Source organism: Elgaria multicarinata, chromosome 17 (assembly GCF_023053635.1).
Source record: "Elgaria multicarinata webbii isolate HBS135686 ecotype San Diego chromosome 17, rElgMul1.1.pri, whole genome shotgun sequence".
Classification (NCBI taxonomy): Eukaryota; Metazoa; Chordata; class Lepidosauria; order Squamata; family Anguidae; genus Elgaria; species Elgaria multicarinata.
In genome coordinates this window covers 6183183-6210769 of record NC_086187.1, presented here as the reverse complement: position 1 = coordinate 6210769, position 27587 = coordinate 6183183, and the positions used below count along the sequence as shown (strand labels likewise).

The 27587-nt window shown below is 46.3% G+C and overlaps 1 protein-coding gene across 1 annotated transcript in view; it reads right to left on the bottom strand.

The window, feature by feature from the left end:
• LOC134410259 (uncharacterized) overlaps window positions 1-27587 on the bottom strand; it is a 365840-nt gene that overhangs the window by 331565 nt on the left and 6688 nt on the right. The window contains exons 5-19 of the mRNA XM_063143429.1: window positions 26556-26718; window positions 24977-25102; window positions 24145-24207; window positions 19708-19830; window positions 18470-18625; window positions 17779-17832; window positions 15754-15968; window positions 15587-15684; window positions 12349-12459; window positions 11407-11496; window positions 8388-8495; window positions 6710-6831; window positions 5115-5237; window positions 2202-2244; window positions 986-1640 (exon numbers count right to left, since the gene is read on the bottom strand). Coding sequence (XP_062999499.1) covers window positions 1572-1640; window positions 2202-2244; window positions 5115-5237; window positions 6710-6831; window positions 8388-8495; window positions 11407-11496; window positions 12349-12459; window positions 15587-15684; window positions 15754-15968; window positions 17779-17832; window positions 18470-18625; window positions 19708-19830; window positions 24145-24207; window positions 24977-25102; window positions 26556-26718 — 1664 coding nt within the window. The 3' untranslated portion in view covers window positions 986-1571. The remainder of the gene's footprint in view (window positions 1-985; window positions 1641-2201; window positions 2245-5114; window positions 5238-6709; window positions 6832-8387; window positions 8496-11406; window positions 11497-12348; window positions 12460-15586; window positions 15685-15753; window positions 15969-17778; window positions 17833-18469; window positions 18626-19707; window positions 19831-24144; window positions 24208-24976; window positions 25103-26555; window positions 26719-27587) is intronic.

The following is a 27587-nucleotide window of genomic DNA, read 5'->3' as shown; positions in this document are numbered from 1 at the left end:
CCCTTTCATGTAGCATATTCTTGACGGCCACAGGATAAATACCACTTAGCATTTGCTTTTTGAGAGTTCAGACTGCTTAACATACATTACCTTAGTATTCCTTACCAACACACAAAGCAGGTCATTGCCACCCAGTCCTAGAAGTAGAGGCCAAGGACTAGTGGCTTGGTTAACCTAATTCAGAGAAGTGACTGCATCTGAATTGGAGACTTCGCAGTTCAGCATTACACTGCATCAGCTTTCGGGAAATCAAGAGGGTAGCATCCTGCATCCCTATGGAGGCAGAGGAAGCGTTAGGATATAGAAAGTGCATTCTTTCGTCTAGTCTGTCCCTGAAAAATACCTGCAACCGTGTTTGGAAGAGATGAAGGGAGAGTGTTACACGCACTGGCCCAGGGCCAGCTCAAGACCTGAAACCAAAGCATTAAGACCTGGTTTTTGCAGAAATTCACTTGTAACATGAAGTGTTCAGTCTTATTTAATAACTATAATTTACTATAGACAATCCAACGTAGCACTGCAAAGCAGGGATATACGCATTTGTTGATAAAGATACAACAATTTTTCATATTCTCAAAGTTCTACACAGTTATAAACACATCTGCTTCATGTCCACAAACTCCTCCAGAAGTAATAAAAAGGTGCAAGGAATCATGAACTTCTAGGAAACATACACATATGTATTTCAGGTTTTAAATGACAAGAAACACTCTGAAAAAAGTGCAGAGATGGAAAAATTAATACTTTCGTAACTAAACTAAACTTGTCTTTCCTTTCAAGTAGAGAAATCCAGAAATCGGAAAAATACAGTATCAGAGGAAATCCCAATGGACTAAAAACAGATCAACTATCAGAAAGATAAACCGACAAGCCTCAGTTTCTGTTGTGTGAGTTTCACAAGCCTGGGAAACATAACTGGGGGGAAAAAGCCACCTTTTCCTCAAGATGCTAGAAGGAAGTTTGGTACCCAACGCCCATCATGAACCAGTTTCACCCTTATTTTCACAGATCATGACGTGGGTGGTAAAAAGAGGGTCTGAGGAATAGGTGAGCAAGTTCTGCATTCTGTGCTACACAGGCAAGGTGAAATGCAGGAAGCGCACATTCTGGCAGAAATATTCATGCGCTGTTGAGCTCTCTACATGGGCGCAAAACAGAAAGCAGCCCTGGGGGGAAAAACCAGACATAGCACAGGAATTTTGTGCATCAACAGCACACTAAGCCTCATATGATTTGCATGAGGAAGACATCCTTGAGATGCATTACATATGGAGAAAGAGAGAGAGATCTATGGATAGCACAGAACAGAAGAGCCTGTAAAAATGCATGTATACGTTTACACATTTGTAAAACCACACTTGGAGCCCATTGGAGGACTTTAGAACCTTCTGAGACCAGCAGAGCTCTGCAGAGAAATCCAATCGCAGGTGCAAACTTCCTGGAAGAGCCATCCAGAGCTAGGGGATACAACGTGGCTTGCCAGATGCTTACGAATGCCTTTCCCAGGCTGCTCAGAAGTGGGCAGAGGCGAGGAAACCTGGCTAGTCGTTGAGTTCTTCAGATTGACAGAGTTAAGGAAGAGTCTGTGAAATTGCTATGAAGCTGGAAACTTCATAAGCTGCCCAGCCAAATGCTTTTGTCTGTGCAAAAGTAAAGAGAGAGAGCGGGGGCATTAATTAAGGTAATAGAATTTACTAGCAGGAAAAGACAGTGGATTATTTTGGTGAGTAATTTTCAAGTATATGAGAGGAGATCATAGATAGAATCATGGAATAGCAGAGTTGGAAGGGGCCTACAAGGCCATCGAGTCCAACCCCCTGCTCAATGCAGGAATCCACCCTAAAGCATCCATGACAGATGATTGTCCAGCTGCCTCTTGAAGGCCTCTAGTGTGGGAGAGCCCACAACCTCCCTAGGTAACTGGTTCCATTGTTCTGGATGCCTCCGCACCCCAACCAGGCACCCCTTTCCCCTCTCCCCCCCCCCCCGAATACAGTTCATCATCTCAATTCAGACCCTGCTATTTTCCCTCCCAACTGTCTACCCAAAGCCACGACATCCCTCGCAAGAGAATATCCACATCCCTTAAGAAGACAGCTGTTTGAAGCAGGATTAACATTTGCATTGCGCTGCCTCTGAAACAAGTGGGAGGTGTAACCCACTCCTGCATCATCTCCACCCCTGAAGGAGGACATACTTACTGAGTTTTGAAGGAAATAGCCAACCTGCTTTGCCCAGTGACACCTGAAAGAAGGGACGGTGGTTAAGACCAGGATCCTCCTCCTGCAAAGGCAAATCTTCCTCACATGCTATCTGTCCAAACTGAGGCCTCTTTCCTTGAACTGAGATTCCAAGTTATGCCAACTGCAGTTCGGGATGGATGCTAACACAAGGTGCCATCTCAATGCAGATTGTGGAAGACATTGTTCACTACGTGTTCATTTTCCCTCTCTATAGGAACCCAAGAGAGAGATTCCTGAAACCCTTGTTAACACTTGGATATAGGAATCCCCTGGCAGGAAAGGTTCGTTTTCTTTTGAGTGATACCAACTGCTACGTGACACATAAAGTGGCTTTGTTTGTTCTGGCACCAAAAAAGGTTAGGAAGAGAGAATTAGAGAAAATTGCCATAAACTGCCTTGGAGATTCTGGCTGCTATGCGAAAGCTGAGTTTTAGTTATGGCAAATTCTGAGTTATCTGTATAATTTTCTAGTGTTCAAAATATTTGTATTATTGCATATATGTATATTGTCTTTCGATGTATTTGTCATGGCCTTTGGCTAAGTTCAATAAACTCTGAATCAAAATCCCCACGTTTAGCCTCCTACTTGCACTCTCCAAAGGCACTTGAAGTCTCTCTCACCCTGTGGCGACGGTGATCCCCTCTGAAGTTGCCTGGGGATAGAGAAGTTAAAGTCTCTTCCACTCCACAGCAACCCCTGTCAGGATCGCAGGGCCACCATTAGTGGTAGGGACACAACAACAACAGCAGCAGCGAGTTTGCTGGTTGGGGTGGGTGGGTGGGGGAGTCTAAAGCCGCTTGTCCCACCCCACCACCCCAACTGGGATTGCTGTTTGCTGTCTTGATGCTGCTGACAGCAATGCTGGAACAAGGCAGTCTTTTCCCAGCAGTGGGGGAAAGTGGGCGGGGCTCCCCAGGGCTTGGAGGACCACACAGAAAGCAGCAGAGGGCCACATGCAGGCCACGGGTTGCTCTCACCCCTGCTAGGAGGTAAGTCGGCTTTATCCCCCCCTCTTGCCAATGACCTGCAAAGAATCGCGAGTTACCTAAAGTCTTGGGAAAAGCTGGTGAAATTTCAACAGAGAGACTTTCTGGCTCACGCTCTTAGCTACCAGGGTCTAGTAGCTGCTTATGTCAGTTACTCTGGCATTTAATAGCTGATGCACAACCATTTACAGGACAAATATCGAGACGGTGGGCTTCTGCTTTAAACTGCCCACTTCCCCTGATCCTTGTTTGATGCCCACTTCCAATTCTCTGGCCCCATGTTTAAAGACTGATCTCAAGCAGATGTGTTCTGATGGCAAGCTTTTTAAGGAACCAAATTGCATTGGCTAAAGTAACAAGTTGCTGAGTTGCACAGGCCTCTTCATATCAGAGGAGTTCAGTGCAAAATTGCTATGTCCCACGAATACTAGCTGGTTCGCCAAGTATTTTAAGAAACATTGCATGTGTATCCAACCATTTACACCTAATGTAAATGGTTTAAGCATTTACACCAGATTTTGGCACCCTTGCACCTTGATCAATTTTGGAGCAGGCCCAATCATCCAATATCCCACCTGATCCAAAACGGCCTGGCCACCAGGTTCCTTCTAGCCTTGCCCGGCTGACCCACTGCACATCCAATCTGTAACCTGGATCAGTCTTTTTGATGTCCAGGGGCTATCTAGGAAGTTAAACCTGCCACTCCAGGCTGCTGCTTAAGCAGATTTGGGCATGTCCTTATTATCGCTTATGCCTTTTTGTTAGGCGACAAGCTTGAACAGTAAAGTCGGGCAAGCAGCTTGTCTGGAAGGAGCTACGTGTCCACTTGCAGTCCTTGGTTGCAAGGATTTGTTCATTTTTAAAGTTATCCCCCAAAAATCAAGTTCTCCACGCAGTCTTCATCAACTTTGATCAAGTTTATGTGCCGCTTGATTGCTTCCCCCATTCCGCAATTTACTCCAGCAATTATTCTCCTGTCTGGATAGTGAAAGCCACCCACAACAACCACACTTTCCAATTGACTAATCAGTTTGAGCGTAGCCAACGTTTACTATTATTGATTCCACTGTGGCTTTCTCCCTGCTTCATTTTGCAGACATTTATCAGAACACGACTACCTCTGGAAAACCTCGTTGCGAAAACAAAAAAGCCTAGCTACAGTTATCCATGCTCTGATAACCTCTCGTTCGGATTACTGCAATACGTTATACGTGGGGCTGCCTTTGAAAACAGTCCGGAAACTTCAACTGGTGCAAAACAGGGCAGCACGCTTACTAACAGGGACTGGCCGACGAGACCACATTACGCCAGTCCTTTTCCAGCTTCATTGGCTGCCAGTCCAGGTCCGGGCCCGATTCAAAGTGCTGGTATTAACATTTAAAGCCCTAAACGGCTTGGGGCCAGGTTATCTGAAGGAACGCCTCCTCCCGTATGTACCTGCCCGGACCCTAAGGTTATCCTCAGGGGTCCTTCTCCACAAGCCCCTGCCAAAGGAAGTGAGGCAGGTGGCTTCCAGGAGGAGGGCCTTCTCTGCTGTGGCACCCCGGCTGTGGAATGAGCTCCCTAAGGAGGTTTGCTTGGCACCTACATTATATGCCTTTAGACGCCAGGTGAAGACCTTTTTATTCTCCCAGCATTTTAACAGTCTATAAATAAATTTTAGCTTGGTGTTTTAAATTTGTAATTTTGCATTGCTGCTGTTTTTATCTGGTTGAGCTTTTATATTGTATTTTATACTATGGTTTTATACTGTTGTTTTATACTTTGAATGTTTTTAATTTTTGTGAACCGCCCAGAGAGCTCCGGCTATTGGGCGGTATAGAAATGTAATAAATAAATAAATAAAAAAGCACAGCTGCCACAAACACAACACGTGACACTCACTCTTGCAAATTGTCCACGATAACATTAATGATGGAGATGCCAATGGATGGTACATTTCTATCCCTAGATGTCAGGAAGAGACACAGCAGGTCACCCACATACTGAGGGCCACGTCGTCGGCACCTGAGCAGCATTAAAAGAATGGGAATAAGAGCAAGCAACACACACCAGTATCAAGTTTGCTTCTTGTCTGAAAATCTCTCACATGGTCCTGGTAAACCTTTTGCCCAACCAGAGATATGTGGGTTTTTCAAGCTGTTTTACAGACCCTAAAAAGATATACATCGGTCTTGCCATAGGTCATAAGCATGGTAGCGTGGACAGACATACTAAGTTGCTCATTTGAGGAGCATCAGTGGCTTAGAGAGATAAAAGCCAACTCTTTTCTGATGAACATGAGCTTGCTTACAAGTCTGATTTACAGCAGTAGAGATCAACAACAAATCAGCAAGAACTGCACGCAAAGCACTGACAGACACTCAGGAAAAAGGGGAGGGTCACGCCCTCTGCTTTCTTGCCCTGAAGTTTTAAGCACTCGGGCCGTTGGCCCAGCCAAACACGAACTGAGGTACATCAGGAAGCAGCACAGCGTCCTCCCGGAGGACGTCTGCCTTAAACCTCAAAGGCCGCTGGCCTAGGGCTAATGGCAAGCAGGGAAAAGAGGAGACGTGGCGATTTCTCTCATCTGTAGCTGCCTAAAGAACATAAGAAGAGCCCTGCTGGATGAGACCAGGGGTCCGTCTAGCCCAGCTTCCCATAGGAAACACACAAGCAGGGTTGTGCTTAGGACAGGGGAGGGCAACCTCCAGTCTGCAGATTGCCCATCCGGCCTGAAGAGGCTTGGGCTCATTTCCCCAGGCCTTTCCTCCTCCTCCTCCTCCTCCTCCTCCTCCTCCTCCTCCTCCACCACCACCACCACCACCACCACCATCCCCTGGCATGGAGGCTACTGGGGACTTTTGGGAGAAGACGAGGAGAAACATCCCCTTGATTTTCTCTGATCTGAGATGAGAGATAACAAAGGGATTCCCTTGCGCGCTGCTGCTCCTCTCAATGGAGGGAAGGTGGCATGCTAGGAAATCCCCTTGTTGCCTCCAATCACAGACTGAAAATCGCAACGGGATCTGGGGGAACGAGGGGATTTGTGGAGCTCAGGAGGCCAAAGAACAAGCAAAACCTGGCAGCTTACTCCTTTGCCCCTTTGCAGAGAGACCAAAAGACGAGTGAAGGCCTGCTGAGCAACTCTGCCTGCCCCGGGTCTGAGGAGGTGGGAGAAGGTGCACGGCAGGTGTGGAGCGTCTCCGGCGCGCTCGAGACTTCTCCAATGGGCGAAGCTTTGTGCGCAGTGAAGCCGGTTCCTTGCGAATGCCCTGGGTGAAACATCCACCCAGCGGGCCAGCCAGGAATCAAATGACATTGGGGGAGTGGGGGGGGGGTCATGCCTCTTGCGCGTCATTCAGCCAACAGAGGGCTGGTGAGGGGTGGGGAATCATACAGCCCTTCACTGAATCCTGCCTGCCTGCCTGTACAGCTCAAGCTTTCAAGACAGATTTTGTGAACGACGAAGCTCAGGAGCTTTGTAAATTCCAACCTACAGTTCCAACATTTCTGCTTTCCGATAATGGAGGTCAGTGATAATCAAGCCAACAATGCCGCACAGAGCCTTTTCGTGACAAGCCAGAGACTCTATCAGGAGCTTCAGAGCCCAGAAGTTATTCTATGGGAGGGGAGAAAATAGAAAAAGCAACATGTAAGGGAGAGAACGTTACAACTGATGCTGCAGCCCTTGAAGAACTGATGCGAAAGGCAGGAACCTCGCCCTTCGAACGTGCGCAGTGAGACTGCGGGTGGTTTTCTCATTAAAAGAGCTCTGCTCTAGTATGTTCTGAAGAAAGATCTCTGCATGCACAGAAATGTATGTGCAATGCACAGAAGCCACAAGCAAGAATTTAATGAGGCTAGTCCTTAAGGCCTCGGCCGGATCTACACTAGTCCTATAATGTTGCTAGTGTCCCTTTCTAACGTGGTTCTCTGTATCGGTTCTCTGTAGCTGTAACGTTACTGCAGAGCACATTGTTAAATCCTTTGTTGTTCTCCCTCCCTCTTCTCTGAGAGCTGCTGGGTTTGCTCCGCCCACTGCCTGCCTCATTCCTAGCCAGCAGTGCAGGGCAATAGTCATAAGCACACACACAAACCCCCTCCCAAAACATCTTAATGCAGGTCCCGGGGAATAGCCTGAGTGCATAGGAGCCAGCCACTTTGCTGAAGCTAACCAGGGTTGGTTCTGGTCAGGGTTGGGATGGGAGACCAAATTGAAAAGTTTTAGCAGCAGCCGCATTTAAGCCCCGCTGGTCATGAGTTTTGGACTTTGGACCCTTGTTAATTTTCCTGCACGGAGCTACAGCGATCCTTTGAGCGCTCCTCAGATCCTTTGCAAAGAGGGGGGAAATGTTAAAAAAAAAACATAAAAAATCAACCGATGACCCAATTTGATTCAAATTTTAAGGCAGGATGCATGGGAGTACTTCACAATAAAAGCAGATTCTAAGGTAGGAAACTTCTGAGTCCTTTGCAAGCAATTGTCAGTGATAGCACAGTATAATGCTGGTGTGATTTATCTGCTGTAGCAGATAAGATAGTAAATGGGGCGAAGGAAGGAGAACAGGAAGTGGGCGGAGCAAACCCAGCAGCTCTGAGAAAGGGAGGGGAAAATTACCGGTAGGACGAGGCACATGAATCTGTAGCCACGCTGGAACTAAGAAATAGAACCTGTAAGTACGACTCATTTACAACGTTGGAGACCCAGGGTCACGTGACGCTATGCGTCACAGTAACCCATTCAAAACGATAGAATAACACCAGTGTAGATTCCCACCTAGTAAAGTTCCTAAGAGCTAGTGAAGATCAGAAATGCCAAAAGTGCAAGCTGGCAATTCCCCAGTTCAGATCTTAACCCAGCCCTATTTACCAGGTGGTCTTAGAGCAAGGTACCACCCTAGGGACGTTATTAACCTAACTGAATTACTGAGATTACATTGGTGAGATGCAATTACCCTATATGGGCACATATGAACATGGACTAGGATACTGGGTACACACAATTCAGCTCCCCAAAGAGTCTGAGATTTCATTAGAAAAGGAAAGTAAGTTTTCTTGAGCTTGAGGAAGGGTGTTCAAAACGCAAAATGAATTACACAAACCACAAGCTCTGTTATAATAGGAACAATGCATTATATATCTTGGCATCTTGGAAGGTCTGCTGCTATAACTTACCCTAAAAGCCAGAATGATGTCTAAGAACGAGCCCAGTGACCGGTACTCCTGCAGGACCATTTGCCGTAGCGCCGTGACCGCAAAAATGAGACCTGCCTCCAAGTGCAACTGGAAGGAAGGCAGAGAGAGAAACAGAAGGGTATGAAAACCAGTCAGGATTAGGGCGGCAATGCTTAGTCGATTAACTGGTTAGATTATAAGTGTTTTGATGGACTAAAAAGAGGTCTTCCGATTAGCTGGGCGTTTAAAAAGTACGTGTTTGTAAAAAGACCGCAAGCGCCACTTTTGCCACACGCCGGCTTCTCTCCTCCTCAGGAGGGCCAGGCTCTTCCTAAGGTCATGACTGCTGGAATGCGATGAATTCATCATCCCCAAACAAAAGAAGGGTACGTTTGCTTCCTGAACTGCCTTCCGCCAAGTCAGATCCTTGGTCCACCTGTAGTGCAAATCCTATGCATGTTTACTCAGAGGTCCGTCTCACTTTGTTCAACGGGGGCCTACTCCCTGGTAAGTGTCTTTAGGATGGCAGCCCTAGCCCAGTATTCTCTCTCCTTTGTCTGAGAGCAGACGTCCAAGGCCCCACACAGAGAAGTTTTCATGGTTCTGCTATTTGAAGACGCCACGTTGGGTCACGTATTCTACCAGCCCTTCCCTAAACACTACTTTTAAAAACTATTTTAATCCACTTACAAATTCATGCAGCTTTATCCAATTAATCACTTAAAAATCATGGGTAGCATCCAATGTTAGTCCTATATACAATTGACCTATTCAAATGAATGACGTTTCAGTGAGTCTACTCTACACAGAACTGACATTAGATCCTACCCCCTATGATGAATTGATTTAACCCTCCTAAGTGGGACTGCTGGGGACCCCAGCAGCTGTTTGAAATACTTGTAAAACTCCTTTTAGCAAACCTGAACCACTTCATATTCCATGTACTTCTCAACAGTTTATAGTGTCATTTGTCTGGGGATATTTCATCTCTCCCCACAACTTTTTCACTGTATGTAACTACCGTATTTCTTCGATTCTAAGACACACTTTTTTCCCTAAAGTAACAGCTCTAAAAATTGGGTGCGCCTTAGATTCGATGGCGCCTTAGAATCGAAGAAATACGGTAATTACATTTGTCGAGTCTGCAGCGGGACAGGCGGGGAAACAGGGTAGGGGGAGAAGAGTGAGCGAGAGAGAAGGGAGTGGAGAGAGAAGCGGGGGGGGGAGAGAGGGGCAACGTCTCAGAGCATCTCAAACGTTGCCGCCGGGAGCCGGCTGGGAGGGACCCCAGCTCCGGCAGGCCAGCGACCTTCCAAAGAGCTCGGCCTCGCCTCTGTTAAGGAGATGGGAAGCGGAAGAATCACCTGAGCAGCGCTGGTTGGGCTCGCCCGCCCACCCCCTCCCGTCCGTGTGAATGGTGCAGACCAGCTTTTGAATGCATGTGCGGCTGTCCGTTCCCAGGCAGGGGACGATTGGTTCCTGCTTCCCATTCATGTAACCTGCCTCTATGCGTGTGCGTGTGGGTGCGCGCGCGTGTGTCTCGCTCGCTCCCTGTTCCTCTCCCGCTCCGCTGCGTGTATGTACCGTAAAATTGCTTTGCTGGCTGATTGGAGAAATTTTTTTTTTCTTCGAATCAAAGCTTTTTTCCCTGTTGGTGGCACTGAAATTAGTGTGCGCCTTAGATTCGATGGCGTCTTACAATCGAAGAAATACAGTATATCCTACTGAGCTCTCAGGGACCCAATTTGCCCCTACTGAAATTAATCAGAAAGCGAAACTATGCTAATTGGGATGCATTTAGCAACATCTCAAAACAGGGTAGGGAAAATAATTTCACATTTTGCCGTATTATAAATGCTAAGCGTGGTGGGTGGAGGAATTTTGCCACTTTAAGAGCACAGGAGTAGATTTATGTCCTATTCATGTACAAAAAGAAAAGTTCCCATTGCAAAACAATGCAGGGGTCCAAGAGTCAATTTTATCTAGGGTAAGCCAAGGTTCGGGGACTGATTCTGCTCCAAGCTGGCCTTATTTTGACAGAGGAGTTAACATTCTCACAGTGCAAATTTGCAACACTGATTTATTATTTTGTAACATGCTTTGGGGAAGACCCGATTAGGCTGCTTGGGTCCATTGGACCCCTTCGTTATTTACTAGGCGTTCAGTATTTCACCCCTGCACTTTTTAGCATCTGTTTTACTTCCTCTTCTGTTTTCTCCTCCAGGGCTTGACTGCCTAATTTGGTGGGTTGCGTGTTTTCAACAGTCACATCTTTAAATTAACATGATCTTTTAATTAAATAAAACCCAATAGATTTTGTGCTAGACTACGTTTTTAGAATGGGATAGCAATAAAACCTTTTTAAAAAAATGTTTAACTGGAATGGTTTGCAAGTCTTTCGTATCTTTTAATTCCAGCTAAGTCTTTAAAGGGACCGTGGGCCTCAAACACAGATTGATACTATCAAAATAAATGGTATCGGAGGATTGATAAACAAATTGGATCAAGCAGCAAATGAATTGGATCAAGATTTTTTTAAATCGGGTAACAGCCTGTTCTAGAATACAGTTTCATACAGTTTCTTCTGAGTTAGGCAAAAAAGTAACTAACAAACCCAATATACTAGAACACAGAAGTGGTTGTGGAAGCTCCAAGTGTCCATCCAGATGTTGGGTTGCTTTCTGCTGCATCTGGAATTGCAGCCAAGCATCTAGACCAGTGTTCTCCAACCTGCTGCCCTCCAGATGTTTAGGACATCTGGAGGGCAGCTAGCATGGCCAATGGTCAGGAATGCTGAGAGTTACAGTCCAAAACATCTGCAAGACACCAGGCTGGAGACGTCTGATCTACCCCGCATAGTGGAAGTGCTTCTCTTACATAGATCTGCAACGCCTTCCCTTCCAGAGTTTTTAACGTTTACCACTCAATGCAGGCAGGCCGGGTTCAGGCCCTTTGGAAAAACCAACCCCAGAACTTGGGTGTCCCAAGGAAGCTGGCACAATAGTAGGCCTCCACTTACATCCAGGCGGAACACGTCTGAAAGGAAAACGTTCGTTCGGACTTTGGCGACGAGTTCTTCCAGGATGTAGCAAGACTCTCGGAAGACCATCTGCAAATGAAGTCACAGCAAAATAAGCCAACGGGCATCTGGAGACTCCATATCCAGCCGAGGGGCCCTGGGCCTTCATAAGAACATGAGAGCAGCCCTGCGCATCAGACCAAAGGCCTCGTCTGGCCCTGTTCCCCACAGTGGCGTCCGAGAAGCCCACAAGTGAGACATGAAGGCAGAAGTCCTTCCCCACCATTTGCTTGTTCCTCAAGAACTGGAACTGAGAACCACTCTGCCTCTGATACCGGAGGTGGCTCTGTGCTATCAGAACTAGTCCAATCCCCTTTTAAAGCCATCTAAATTGCTGGCCAGCACGACAACTTGTGGCAGCAAGTTCCATCCTCTAACTATGCACTGTGCAAGGAAGTCCTTTGTTATGTCTGTCTCGAAAGTCCCACAGTTCAACTTCATTGGACAAGCCTGGGTTCTAGTGTACCGAGAGAAGGAGGGGAAAGAAAATCCCTGTCCATTTTCTCCAAACTATGCTTAAGTTTTATACACCTCTATCACATTCTCTACTTGCTCACCTTTAAAAAAACGAACTAAATAGCCCCAAACACAGCAACCTTTCCTCATGGGGCGGGGAGGGTTGTACTAGCTTCTTGATCATTTGGTACTCTGCACCTTCTCCATCCCTACAATACCCATTTCCATACTCTACAATACCCAATTATCTAATAAATGTGGTAAACAAGCAACAAACATCACTGCCAACACTAGAGAGAATGGAGGAAGGCCCAAGGGGGCTCTAGAAGGCCACCCTTCCTAGTAAGAGCGGCCGAGGAAACTCCCAGCGGGACACAGGCCCTCATGGCCAGGTGCCATATCCCTCAACTCAAGTTGTTTGGTTACCTGTTGGAATTCCTGGGGGGGTTCTTTCAAGGTAATGGCTGTGAGGCGGCCGTCATTTCCCAAGACTGGGTGGCTACTAAAAGTCTTTATCACAGATGTCCAACATTTGGGCTAAAACATAAAGTGGGCGATCATTACAGGAATCAAGTAGAGTTTACAAGAAGTGATCCAAAATTATCACACTCTCAAGAAAAAAGAGCACAGGATTGTCTAATGGCATTCATGATAGGTGTTTTTTTTTAAAATCCTCGAAGTTGCTGGTCATCCTACCTCCCCCCGCCCTCCTGCCCCATAAACCTCCCAGGTCAGGCCAAGAGGTTGGAGAGTTTGCATAACCGTGAATTCTTCTTGTACTTATTTGCCATGCAGTGGTCCAGAACACCGAGCGCTGACTTCTGTCCAAAGGAAGGGAGGCTCTTCTCTTCGAAAACGTGGCCAGGGATGGGACCAGGAGGCACCTTCCACTTCCCCCTTTAGGCCCAGCCTTTGCCTGCCTCCATAGGAAATGGACGCAGGTCTCTGGGGCTGCTCAGTTTTGCCAAGGAAGAGCAATAAAGTGGTGAGTGGGGGAATGGTGACCAGTTGGCCCTGGTCCCTGACTTGGGGGCTCACGAGCCAATGCCATGTCCGTGTCTCACACCTTGCCACCCTTGGAAGAAGAAGGTTCATTCTTGTCCTGGCACACAGGATCGTCTAGGTCGGATTATGATCTTTTCTCCTTCCCTCCTTCTTGGGTGAAGGGTCAAGACCAAATGATAGCCGCCTTTCTGAACCACTATTTAGCAGAAAGTATCGAGAGCCCTTTGACTCTGCTCCTCTGCTGAAAAAGACTCCCACAGAGCAGCTGACCAGGTAATATGCAGTAAGACAACTCAAAAAGAAAAGGGATTGGGAGGGAAGAGGAAAAAAAGCTAGCTGAGGCACTAGTTCTTCAGTTACAAAGTTCTTGCAATGACCATCTGGAATGAAAATAGGTTTAGAAGCGGAGGAGCCAGAAGTTGCTGATCTCTCAAGCAAAAGCGATGGAGTGAACCTGTTTCCGTTCTCTCCCTCTGCTGCAGGCTGATCGTACGACCTGTTGCTGGATGACACTGAGAGGTAGGAAAAGCCTGGCAGAGCTGGCTTCTTCGCAGAGCTGGCTTCTCTTCTCTCTCACACTTGCTGCAGCCTTAATTCTCAAGTAGGGAGAATGGTATGCTCAATACAAGACCACCTGGTGAGCGCACCATGGCTGAGCAGGGATTTGAACCCATGTCTAAGTCTGGTGCTCTCTCTCCACACAAACACACACACACACACAGGCACCCCCTGGAGGCAAAACACAGGCAGTGCTGGGCTGGATGGACCAAGGGTCCGACTCAGTATACGGCAGCTTCTTATATTCTTAAACCTGATCCAGGGGAGGCCAAGAGGACTTCCCAGTGCCAGAAAGGAGGGAGCTTTCCTCCAAACGAGTGCAGGGGAAAGCCAGACACACACACCCAGTTGGCAGCCCACAGCATAGGAAAGAGAATACCTGGCCTATCCAGTGTAAGTTTAGGATGCTTTTAGTATGATTTTAGGATGTTTTTTTAACAGTGTATACTATGTTTTTAATCAGTATTTTATGTATTTTATGCTTGCTGTTGTTCCCCGCCTCAATCCAATTGAAGAGGCGGGTAAGAAATAAATTATTATTATTATTATTACTATGGGAATGGACAGTCAGAGCCTGTCAGCCCTCTCCAATCACGGCAGTTGGGGAGGACGTGACAAGAGGAGGAGGACCTGGCTGCCCAGGTACAGCACTATTTGCCCATCCGACTCGAAAGGCCGTTCAAAGGGAGAGAGGCAAGTCCCATCCCTTCTGCAGCAGGTTCTACCAGCCAGGAGAAAAGCGGCCTCCCCAACCAACCACCAGGCTCCGTTTGGGTTGGGGGTGGGCGGGAAGGACAGCAACTGGCAGCCCCCCTCCTATGGAATCCCCTGCCTCTGGAGGCCAGGCAGGTGCCAACTTTGTATTCCTTCCAGCGCCTCCTGAAAACGTCCTTGTTCCAGGAAGCCTTCCCTTAATGATGTACTTTTAATGTGGTTTTATTGTTTTTATTCTTATTTTATTTGTCCACCACTCCAAAATTCTGAATGGGCAGTATATATTGGCAATAAATAATAAATAATAAAGTAAGTATCGTATTTCTTCGATTGTAAGACGCCATCGATTGTAAGACGCACACTAATTTCAGTACCACCAACAGAAAAAAAAACCCTAAGACGCACCCACGATTTTAAGACGCACCCCATTTTCAGAGATGTTTATAGGGGGGGGGGGGGGGGAAGTGTGTCTTAGAATCGAAGAAATAGAGTAAGTAACTCCAGGAATGGCGAGACCTCAGGACAGAGGCTGCCTGGGCAAGTGCCACTTGGCTGAACCCTAGGTACACACTCGCCCTTTCTGCTGGAACGATGAATCTGGAAAGATAACTCTCATGAGATAAGAGATCTCTCTCATTTTGGGCAATAGAAACACATAGATCTATCAGATAGACTGATAGAATCCTTTTGGAGAGGGAGGCAAAGTGGACTCTCAAGCTAAATACAGTTACTCCCTTTGGCCTGAATGAGTCTCTTGATCTTGCAGTACTGCTTTGAAAGACAGCTGTTCCCAATCACTTACTGTAGGTTTAAATACCTGGTGTTTAATACCAGGTAAATACCAGCTGGCTGGGGCATTCTGGGAGTTGTAGTCCAACACATCTGGAGCACCCCAGGTTGAGGAAGGCTGATGTATACTGAATGAATTATTGTGATTGACAATAATGACCTTTGTAAATATTTTAGATTATCCTGAGGAAGGATCTTAGGGTCCGAAATGCATTGGTAATTATTTTTAATAACCCCCATCTCCATTTCCACCCCTTTGCTTCTGGCTTTTTTTTGGCTTCTTTCCCCTTCGCGATTAAGCGTTAGAGCAAATGTCTTCTTTTTTCGCTTTCTTCTTCTTTTTTTAAATGCCTGCGTTCAAGACTGGGCTTCAGAGAATAAATGGGAGGTGCCACTTCTTCTAGGCCACGTTTTCTAAAACAGCCCCTTCTTAGTGGATGTAGTGGAGAGTACTGGAGGTGTTCTGGACCACCAGGTGGCAACAAGACCAGAAAAGGGGTCACACCTGTTTGACATTCTCGATTTGGGCCAATATTGTAAAGGGGGAGGGGGAGAAAGAGAGTTAATCATCATAAAAACAAAGAAGACAAATGCTCACATTCTTAAACAATGACATGTTGGTGTGGAGTAGCCTGAACGTCTGTTTGAGCAGAACGGGCAGCTTCAGAGGTTCTCCTAGAGAAGAGGAAGGAGGAGCTAAACTCACAGTTGGCGCTCAACAAGGCACCCGACAGTCAGCCGAGAGAAACAAGAACGTGTACTTGCCCACTGGAGACCACTGCGCAGGGACCTCCAGGCTTCTCCCCAAAGGAGCCTGTCCCGTTCGGAACATCTTTAGGTAGCCCTCAAATTGGCTTGGGGACAGGCGGCAAGCCGTGCAACTGGATTTGGAGAAGACATTAAAGAGCGCCTGTGTGGCGCCTACGAAGTCCCCACTTCTGCACATGTATAAGGGTATTTTGTCCCTCTGCTTCTGCATCCTGGATTAAGAAAAGGTAACAGAGCAATAACCATGTTGATTTGTTGTAGCAAATGGCAACAAAGAGTCCCTATGGCAGCATAAAGATGAAGAATTTTATTGTAGCAGACTACCGCCCACTTCCTCTGTGAGTATCAGTATGGGAGCTCCATTTTGTCCCGCAGTAATCACCGTGGCTCAAAAGTCTCCATCTTGTCTGGAACTGTTAGCTGACAAGGGCTAACCAATTAAGACAGGATTTGTTTTGCAGGCTGAGTCAACACCTCCTATAGAAATGGAAAAGGGAGTGCCCCAGCCCTCTGAAACTACCCGGGGAACTCATGGGTGTGCTGCAGCTGAATCTCCTCTGCTTCCTAATTCTATCAAGACAATATTCGGTTGCTTATCCATTGGCTATTAAAAGTTGTTCTGTGACCTTCCAGTTAGCACCGAACGCCCCTGCCCCCAGAGTCAAACATCCCCCTTTGCCAAAGGGTCAACCATTCTGCCCTTTGGTGCACCAGTTGCCGCCCTAGCCTTTGGTCAGCTTGGTCTTTCTAAGACAATGACCCTGTTCGGACAACACGCTAAGCCACGGAGGTTAATTATTTTGAGATAAACATTATGGCTTAGCGTGTCGTGTGAACCATTCCTAACCAGGTAGCTACATAACCACGGTTTAAACATGCTCACTGACTACTTGCTGCAAAAGGGTTATCGGCTTAACCATGGCTTAGTGTGTCGTCTGAACAGGCCCTATAACTGGTCTTACACTCTAACACTCAGTATAATTTCAGGAAAGCAGTCTTGCTAAGGTAACCTCAGCATGGCTGGATCTTGAGACTTCCAGCCTCACTCAACCTCATTCAACAATCTTTCTGCGATAAAAACCTTGCCCTGGCTAAGGAGAGCCGCCTCTTCCTACCTTCTTTTGTATTCACCCTGACACTACGCAACCCCCCTCCTCTTCCTGCTGATATGTTGTTGGAGAAATTGTAAAAAAGGAAGGGGTATAGCTTGTTCTCTCCCTTTTGCCAGATTTCACTATTTTCCCTGCGAAGGCACAGTCCCCCTCTATCCCACTTCTCTGAGATGGCCTTCATAGCTAACCCATACATTGCATTTTTATTTTACTTCTTACTTAGTAAAAGCTCCTTTTCTGGAAAAGAACTAATCTCACCTCTGTTATTCCTGCCCGAGTACCTTACAAGGGCACACCACTATCTAAAGTTTCTAAAGTTATGCATGCCGAGCGCCTGTGTATTTTGCTAATACTGAAATGACAGCAGCCTGCCCTTTGGGACTCCCTAATGCTAGAGCAATTCCCCCTGTCATTCATGTTCCAGAAATACTTATTCCCTGGACATCGAACTGTAGGTTTCAGATGTGTAGAGACACATTTCGCAATCTCAAGCAAAGGTACTAAAAAGGGAGAAAATTGTAAAGAGTGGGGCCAGAAGGCCACGAAATGACAAGGACAGAAGTTCTGTCACATTCCTATGCAAAGCTCAGATGGACCCAAGGTAAAATTTGTGTTGTGGCCTGCAAGACTGGGAACGAGTAAAACATCGCTTATGCACTCCTCCTTGTCGCTTTGCTTTCAGCTTCCAGTTTAGTGCCAGCCATAGTTTGCCAAGAGACACAGCTTGTGCTAAAACGTTATCTGAATCATCCTTCACTTTTGCTTTTCAGTGTTCCAGGTATATTTCTGTAAAAGGCCCTAAAAGGGTTCAGCTCCTGCAAATCTTAAAAGAAGGTAATCTCCTTCCTTATGCGCAAATATCATCTGCCATGTGCAAAAGGACAGCTGTAAGCAATTTGAAGTCACTTACCATTTGGAATCACTGCACTTCACCACTTTCAAGTAACGGATCAACTCCTTGTATCTGAGGCATTAGGGGAGAAACAGGCAAATATTACCTATGGGTCTAGCAGTGCTGTATAGTCCGTGTTCTGCCACTCTTTCAGACATGGCATTGTGCCATACAAAGTGTTGGGACACAAACCCCCACTAGCCCAAAGCATACAGTGGGCAAGTCAAAAGTGCAAGCCAAAAATATTCAGGTTCTTCACAGGGTCCCCTGAAATTCTCAGCTTTCATTTAAGGAGAGGAGTAATGTTCCTAACCGCATGGGTAAAGTAGTAAATAATACAACTGATAGCAATTTTTCAAGTACTCTCACACTTCCCTGCATATTTATTGCTACAAGATAGGGCCATCATCTTAGATTATTTGCTTAGAAACATTGGATACGTTCACGAAAAATGGGGAATACCTCTGGTACAGATCTACAGCTGCTGGAAAGGAACAGAAAAAGTACACCTCAGAGTACCACGTACTGGGGAAGACAACAGGAGAGGACTCTCTCCATCACGCCCTACTTATGAACTTTGCTCAAGGGTACCGAGTACAGTCGAAGATCCAAAGACGGATCAGGCCTACCCTTTGTTCTATCCAGCAGGGCAGTTCTTTCATTCCTATGTATTCACGGTTCCAGATAGGGTCTTATGTCATTGACTTACTCTTGACGGTTTTCCATTCTCTCAATGCGTGCCTCTATCACAGGAAATATTTCACAAAGATACTCTTTCTTCCCTTTCTGGGTTCTGCGACCAGTGACATTTTGTCCTTTTAAGACCGAAGTCAGCAAGCTATGATGCCAAGTCATGAAATTCAGGCTGAAAGGGAAAGGAGGTAGAATTAAAACAAAGGTGGCACCGTGCAATGGCAAGAGGTCTCATCTCCCTCACTACCGGTGCCCCAGACTAGCTGACATGGGGCAGGCCGGGGAGGGGAAGTCACAGAGGTCAGGCTGCCAGTGCCAAGACTCTGGCAAAGATGTTTGTGCGGTGTATGTGGGGCCCAGCACTTTCACTCCTCTCTCCTTTGCCCTCTTTGCTATAAACCATTCCTACTGAGAGGAGAAAGAAGGGAACAAGTTGCGTAGCCCCCCATAAACAGTAATCCAGGATCAGAGGCCATTCAACCACAAAGAGACTGTGCTCTTCTGCCAGAAGGCAAGGCTGGAACTAGAAGGGAACTCTTTTCTGCAAGGGGGCCTTACATTAACAGCCCTGACTTCTGAGTTACAGGATAACATGGACTTTTCCTACATGCTGTCCTACTGATTGAATGAGAACAACATTTAGATCCCAGACCAGGAACGCCATTTTTTTAAAAATGTCCTGCCTCCGTTACTTCCAGGACCCGTAATGAAGCAGTGTACAATGGCTCTCCCTCACCCTCCTTCTCTTCGTATGGCCCTTCTCAACAATTTGAGGATGGGAAAAAGCATTCTTTAAAAAAGCAAACTGGGAGACCTCTGGACAGTAGACAAATGCAACTAATGACCAGGAGTAAAAAGCGAACAAGAAATAGAATTTGGAGGAAGAAGGTCTTAGGAGGGAGGAGAGGTCATGATTATCTACAGCTGGAGGGGTCACTGGGAGCATCTAAGAAAAACAAACCTTCCCCTATGGTACCCCTGAATTCACCACTTTAGTTTTTCTCATCTAAGTGAATGGTTCCCATTCATTCGAAGGAGGAGGGGAGCAAAAGACAGGAGAATACTATTGCAGTGAGGGCAAATTCTGATTCCTGGATGGGCTAACCTTCGCTAAAAACAATCCCACAGCAGGGGAAGAGGGTGGAGATATGGCTCTGCACATCGAAAACAACCCCCCACCCATCTCTCCAAATTATGGGCAATTTATGAACCAGAGAAAAATGTGATCCAGACACACAGTTGAAGCAAATGTACCTATTTGAGAAGGTGGAGCAGTGAACTGGGAGAGGAATAGACTGGTAAAAGCCAATGAATTTGTCATACAAAGGTTTCGGAAATTCATTCAGTACCAGCAGTCTCTGCAGTCGTCTTGTAATCCTGAAACACGAAGTAAAGTCATGTGGACTGATTTAAACAAGCCAAGAGCCTTTAAGAGAAAGCCCGTCAGTCTGCATCAGATCACTTGCTTAATGCACAAGGACGAGCCGCCTTTCCTAATGAGGGGTGCATGAGTTGGGGTCCCCCTCAACCTTACTCCCCAGAGGAGGAAGAAGACTCCCTTGAAGGAAACGCCAGAGGAGGTGGGAGGTGGTCCACTAGATTAGCCACACAGCAGAGGTTGTTGAAGACCCTCCCTGAAGAAGTCCAGAAATAGCCTGCCAGGCACCACAGGAAGCCATCCACTGTGCCCAACAGGCTTTTACTGGACTCCTCCTTCAGGAAGGGTCTTCAAGTTGTAACCTCTGATGAGTGGCTAACCTAGAGGACCGCCTCCCACTCCTCTCAACTCCGCCCGCTTGACTCTGCAGCGGACTCTGAAATCTGTCCATCCGATGCTCCCTCCCCTTCCGATCTCTGAGCCTGGGCCTCCTGTTCGATAAGTTCCTGGGAAGATCCCTCCTTGACACCTGGAGAGTCTTGGGGAATTTCCTCCCCTGCTTCCGGTCTCGGCTGGTCTTCTCCTTCAGCCTCTGAGTCTGATTCAGAATCCACCCAAGGGAGACTGGCCTCATCCTGATATAAGGGGTGTTTCACTTGAGAATGAGAAAGGGGTTAGCTGGGTCCGCCACTATTTTTCTGCAAGGAAAGACAGCCTCTATCATACATGGAGTCCTTTTCCCACTCTGACAGTACCCCCTTGCCCACCAAAATTTGCTTCCCTTGTTGTCTGCACCTGGACAGACCAACAGGATAAAGATCTTACATTTTCAATCATTCGTTTAAAGTCATGCAGATGTCAGGGATTACTTTTTGCAGGGCATCTTTCTGTACAGAGTGGCAGGACAGAGTCACTTAAAACAAGGAAAGGTGAAAGTCGTGCTTAGTTTAAAGGAAGGAAGAAAAGAGAACAGATTTCCCCAAAAGGGAAAGATATTTTTGTTTCCATTAACAACTTGCTACAGTTCTGTTTGGTGTTAAAGGTGGGTGGAAAAACTGAAATTAGAAAGTCACATGAGGCAAAGCATACTTGGATGTCCTCATTTCTACGGCTCCCAGGGGCGGGGGAAGAGAGAAGAGAATTGTCATTGAAAAAAATAGACCAGAGAGGAAAACAGAACCAAGGACAGGCACGGCAAGGCTTTTGTTTCAGGGCTCTGAAGTTTGTGATGATTCCAGACATGACCTAAAACAATCAGCTGTCACCAAAACCAGAAACTGCATGGTTAATTCTCCCCTGCTCACCCCCTCCCACACACAGAGTAACATCTACAGCAGCGTTCCCCAGTCTGGGAATGATGGGAGTTGCAGTCCAACACACCTGGAAGGCACCAGGTCAGGGAAGGCTGATCTTTGACAACCTTCTCATGTCCCAATGTCACAACAAAGCACATTTCTCTGCTTCTGCTGCATGACGTTGTTTGCCACCAAGAGCGGGTGGGAAAACACGCCCTGTCATGATGTCAACACTCAGGTAAGCTGCCCTAAATCAGTTGTAGGCAACCTTTTTGGACTGCGGGCACATTTCACAATTTGAGAATCTGTCCCGGGCACCACCACAAAATGGCTCCCATGACAGACAAGCAACCTGCCCCAAAGACTGAGTACAAGGTAGAAGTGGGGTCTGGGCCCCGACACACTAAACCCTTCCGTTGAATCCAGTTTTCAGCACCAACAGAAACCTATTTCACAGCAATCCCAGATGCGGGTAAGAAAACATGTTATATATATTTTTGGGGTTTTTAAAGTGAGAGATGTAGGGTGCCAAAAACAGCGTCCAGGGGCACACTGATGCCCACGGGCACCATGTTGCCTATCCCTGCCCTAGATCTTAAGGAGGCAGAAGGGCAGAATTTAACAAAAAGCAACAGTTTCTTGCAATGGCCATGTATTTATTTTATTTTTTAATAAGTTTTATTGAGTTTTCAAAAGATATAGTAAAAGCAAAACCAAAACACATTAGTACGAATTCAGAACCCCTCCCAAAGCTTGGTCAACTTCAAAATAAATAAATAAATATTCTTCCATCTTTAATTTCCTTTTTCTATTCTAGGGTGGTATATTAATTTTTTCCTGTTTCATTGATTTGCAGTCTTCCTCTTTTCATGAGTCCATCAAATTTCTATAAGCTTCTACCAGAGTTATTCTGCTCAGTTCTTTTCTTAAGGAGGCAGAAGAGGCAGAATTAAACGCAGCAGCGACGTGCATTTAGCACAACTTCTCCTTCCACCCGGGCATCCTAGTCAGCCCAGCACTACATACACCCATACTTGGCACCTGCTGTATGAACAGGGCTGTATGTAAGCCAAGACCCTATGCCAGCCATCCCCAAGCCATCCAAATGTTTTGGACTACAGCTCCCATCAACCCCAGCTAGCCTGGCCAATGATGATGGGAATTGTAATCCAAAACAACTGGAGCATCAGGTTGGAAAAAGCTATCCTATGCGAAAGCTGAAAGGTGATCCATGCCTTAAATTACATCCTGTTTGGACTACTGTAATAGGCTCAGTTCAGACAACACATTTCTCAATGGTGGCTTTAGAACTCCGCAGTGGAGTTTTTACACCACCGTTGAGAAATGTGTTGTCTGGTGGGAAATCTCCACCCCATGATGGAGGGTTTTTTTTGGAAAACACTCTGTGCAGAATATATCCAAGCTGTGCAGAGGAGAGTTCCTACACAACCCTTGTGTTGTGTGGAGGGCTCCGTGGAGTTTTCCGTTGCCTTGACTTTTCCCACTGGCTACGGAGTTCCCTGGCAATATTTATTTATTTATTTATTTATTACTTTTTTATACCGCCCAATAGCCGAAGCTCTCTGGGCGGTTCACAAAAATTAAAACCATCATAAAAACAACCAACAAGTTAAAAATACAAATACAAAATACAATATAAAAAGCACAACCAGGATAAAACCACGCAGCACAATTGATATAAGGTTAAAATACAGAGTTAAAACAGTATAATTTAAATTTGAGTTAAAATTAAGTGTTAAAATACTGAGTGAATAAAAAGGTCTTCAGCTGGCGACGAAAGGAGTACAGTGTAGGCGCCAGGCGGACCTCTCTGGGGAGCTCATTCCACAACCGGGGTGGCCACAGCGGAGAAAGCCCTCCTCCTAGTAGCCACCTGCCTCACTTCCTTTGGCAGGGGCTCACGGGGAAGGGCCCCTGTAGATGATCTTAAGGTCCGGGCAGGTACATATGGGAGGAGGCGTTCCTTCAAATAACCTGGCCCCAAACCGTTTAGGGCTTTAAATGTCAATACCAGCACTTTGAATTGGGCCCAGACCTGGACTGGCAGCCAATGAAGTTGTAAAAGGACTGGCGTAATGTGGTCTTGTCGGCCAATCCCTGTTAGTAAACGGGCTGCCCTGTTTTGTACCAGCTGAAGCTTCTGGACCGTTTTCAAAGGCAGCCCCACGTATAACGCATTGCAGTAATCCAAACGAGAGGTTGTCAGAGCATGGATAACTGTAGCATCAAAAGAAGGGAGTGCTGCTCTAGAAGAGCTGCCAGGATTGTGTGGTTTTTTTTTGCAGCTATGGCTGATGGGATACCATCGGGAGGACCAGAGGAGGAGAGAGAGGGCGCAATGGATTTTACTCAACTTCACTGTAGCCCATAGTCAAACAACGCTGGAGTTAGAACATGTTGTGTGGGGAGGACCCCCCTAAAAACTCAACCGTTGAGTGGAGTTTTCGCACTGCGTTGACTAACATGTTGTCTGAACTGAGCCATGCTCTCTACGCAGGGCTGCCTGATGAAGAGTGCTTGGAAACTTCAGCTGGTTCAGACAACCTGCAGCCGCGCTCCTGACGGGGGCTGCTTATAGGAGCAGGCATCTCCCATGTGACAACCATTTCACCGACAACCAGTTTGTTTCTGGGCAGAATTCAAAGTGCTGGTGGTGACCGATTAAGTTCTAGACAGCTTGGGACCTTGTTACCTGAAGGACTACTTTCTCCCTTCCTGAGCTTTTAAGTCTTTGAGAGCGGCCTTTACCTGCTGCTGTTTAGTAACTGGCTGCTGTTTTATCGAACTGGTGTTTTGTTTATAACCTGGTCTTCTTCTATTTATTGTTATGTATTTTATAGCACCGTTTTATTTTGTATTTTAATCATCAATAACCACATTGTTTGGAAAGGTGGGATATAAATTTAAAATGGTTAAATGAATAAATAGAATACAAAATAAATAAATGGGTAAAGAGTATACAGCATGTATCGCAGGGTAGATTAAACAATGCCTTACCTGACCATCAAACATGGCACAGCCTGGTTCACCGATCCCAAGGGATCAAAGGTTTGAGAGTAGCTGAACAAAAAAGAAAAATCCCATTACTCAGTTTCCCATCATTTTTGTATTAATGGATATCTTACCTTTGCTTTGTGCAAGAGTAGAGCTGGCCCCCACTGTTCCCAAAATGCCTCTGGCTGCATTCAGACAACACAATAGTCAACAGTGGGGTAATAATCTACTTGACAGATGTTTATCTAGGGGGTAATCCCACGCTGAATTGACTCTCATCCCCAGCCCTCTCTCCTCCCACTAGTATCCCATCAGCAATTGCTGCCAAAAATCTACCCTGCCAGATGGCCACTGCTTTGACCGCTCTTGCCTTGTGACTCTGAAGCTGACGAAATAACTTACGCTGGCCAAGGAAATAACCAATGGTGCCCTCCACACAACATGGGAGGCCTTAGCTAGACCTAAGGTTTATCCTGGGATCGTCCCGGGGTCATCCCTGTTCATGTAAATGACACACAGGATATCCCGGGAGCAGGCAGGGACAACCCCGGGATAAACCTTGGGTCTAGCTAAGGCCATAGTCAACAGTGGTTCTAATAGAATTGTAGATAATGTGTGCCCACCGTTTCACTTGTAAGTGAAATTCACTTGTATGTAATCTCTCTGGAAGGATTCATACAAAGCCAGGTGGACAGTGCAGGATGCTTCTGTAAAGTTCATTCTGGAGGGAGGGCTTTCTGTACCCTTCATTTGATTTGAGTGGATAGGGGTCACACAGAAGCTTTGAAAACACCAGCAAAGGCTACTAGACCAAGCAAAGCAGCTGAGTACTCACGTAAAAGGATCCTTGTGGAGCATAATCTCTTTGGCTGCTCCCAAAAGCACAATGACCTCTGCTTTGGGCTTCTCGTTTTCAGCCTGATTTAGATGAGTCGTTACGAGATCAAAAACAGGTGTGTACCTAGAAAATCAGAAAATTTCAGAGTCAAGGAGCAGCTCTTGCAACATTTAATAGTGAATGACACACAGGATATCCCGGGAGCAGGCAGGGACAACCCCGGGATAAACCTTAGGTCTAGCTAAGGCCATAGTCAACAGTGGTTCTAATAGCCAACTCTGCACAGAGTTGTTCTTTGCATTGGTTATTTCAGCCAAATAACCAACTGCTGGTTAAAAAACTCCCTCCACACAACCTTTGGTGGGTTAAATAACCAACCGTTGACTATTTAAAGCACCATTGGTTATCGTGTTGTCTGAGTGGATTCCCCATGAGGAGGATTCTAGTTTGAGGAAAAAGGAGTGATGTCCCAGTGTTCTCCTCTGAGAACCGAGACAGTCCGGATTCGGACAACTCCTATCCTAAAATATGCTGAAGATTGTCAGCCGACGAGGCAGAAATGTCAGCAAAAGAGGAAGAAAATGGCTCTGCTCCCAAGGTTGAGAACAGATGATGCTCCTTCTATCACCCTTTGGTCATCTTTACAGTGTGGCAAAAAGCTAGCCAATTGGTGGTCCTTTAGCTGAATCTAGCCTATGACGGAATCTCCTCTGATTTAGATAAGTCATTACGAGATCAAAAACAGGTGTGTACCTAGAAAATCAGAAAGTTTCCGAGTCAAGGAGCAGCTCTTGCAACATTTAATAGTAAGACTAAAAAAACTATTGCCAGTTGATGGATCTGCATACTTCTACAGGGAGCTCTTCCTATATTAACTGTGATGATTGGAGAAGAAATCCAAGGGACCAATACCCAGGAGATGAGAGGGTAAGTAGGACCCTTCTGCCAGCCCTGCTAAAAGCCTACTTAATTTCCCCCCTCTTCCCTCCCCATCTATCTTTCCTTGAGTGTCGCGTCTTTTTTAGATTGTAAGCATGCATGAAGCTTTTTTGGGTTGAGGAGCAGGAAAAAATACTTTAAGCCAACAAACACACATGAAGCCTTCCTCCTTCACCATTAAAGACCCGAGTGGTTGAATGGCCCCTGACAGCAGACCCTCACAAATCCACCTTAAATTTGGAAGGACGATTACATCCTCATTGTCCCACGATCCCAACCTGACTTGGGAAGACGAACACTCAGGAAGAGCTGACGTGCTGGTCCATATGACGTTTTCTTCTGCATCTGTTTTGTGGGTGGGCGGGGTCAGAGACGTCCACTCCCGCTACTCTTCTGATGCCACTGTCGTTTTATGACCCCAACCCATAGACTGGATGCAACAGCAAGTGAGGTGGCCTACACGCTTAGCATGGGAAGTAATAATTACTAGGGCTTGGTTAGGGGAGGGAAAGGAGGGAGTGTGTTCTACACAAGGTGTCCAGTGGAACTTGCTCCGGGAGGGCAGGTGTAATCTTCACAGCAGGCTTAAGTTCAAATGCACTGACAAGGTTTCCTAGGAAGTCTCCCAGAGCATTACCTGTATATGACACACATCTGGCGGAGGCCACAATCATCACACTGCCCAGGACCCAATTTCCGATGACAATAACATTTGTGGTAATCTGAAGGAATTCTCTCTCCGGACAGGTATTTATTATATTCCATAGAAATATCATGTATGAATTTCTGTAGGAGTACTCCTATGGCAGAGAATAGGGGAAAGGCAAAAATATACACTTTACACTTATTCCATGAAAAAAGATGGTGCTTCCCTGTGACTCCATCTTGCGCCGTTCCGATGCTGCTACAGCAACAAGATCACAGATGAGGAGCTGCCGCTGACATCACAACATCCACAGCAGTCTCAAGATTGCAATGCAGCAATTTCCAAATCATGGGCCATAGAAAGCGAATAAAATAATCAAAAGCTGCTGGGTGCTGGACACATCCACCCACAAAGGAGGCTGCCTGGTGCCTACCTGAATGATTTGCTGCTCGGGCTTTGGCTCTCTACTAATCAGCCTCCGAATCAAGCGGGTTGGATTATTCTGTTGTCCCAATACAGAGACACAACATAATTATAGAGGATACATACTCAGAACAGGGACTCATGCAAGATCAAAATAGGGTTATTCCTCTATGGGCAGGTAGTTCCAATTTTTACATACACAGAAAGTAAATCTCCTATCTTATAGAACTGGCCTCAAACCTGATGTGTGTTTTTTCCTGGCCCTCCTCAATCCCAAGGAAAAAAACTGCATTTGCATGTTCAGATCTTCTTGAAAAATAAGACAGTTTGTATATTAAGCAATTGTAAACACCTGTTTATTTAAAACTCTCTTTTTAACTTCAGGAGGCTTGGCTGTCCTTCCCCTCTTGGCTCCCATCTCCACCTCCTTCTGCAAGTTATTGTAGTTATGGGCTTCTGGGTTTAATCATTGCCTGCATGGGAGGATACCCAGAAACCTGATCTACATTGTCCTGAGCAACCTGACAGAAAGACGGGACATAAACGTAATAAACTGCCTTTGCTTTCCACTCAATGAATGCCGGGCAGCATCGATGCACT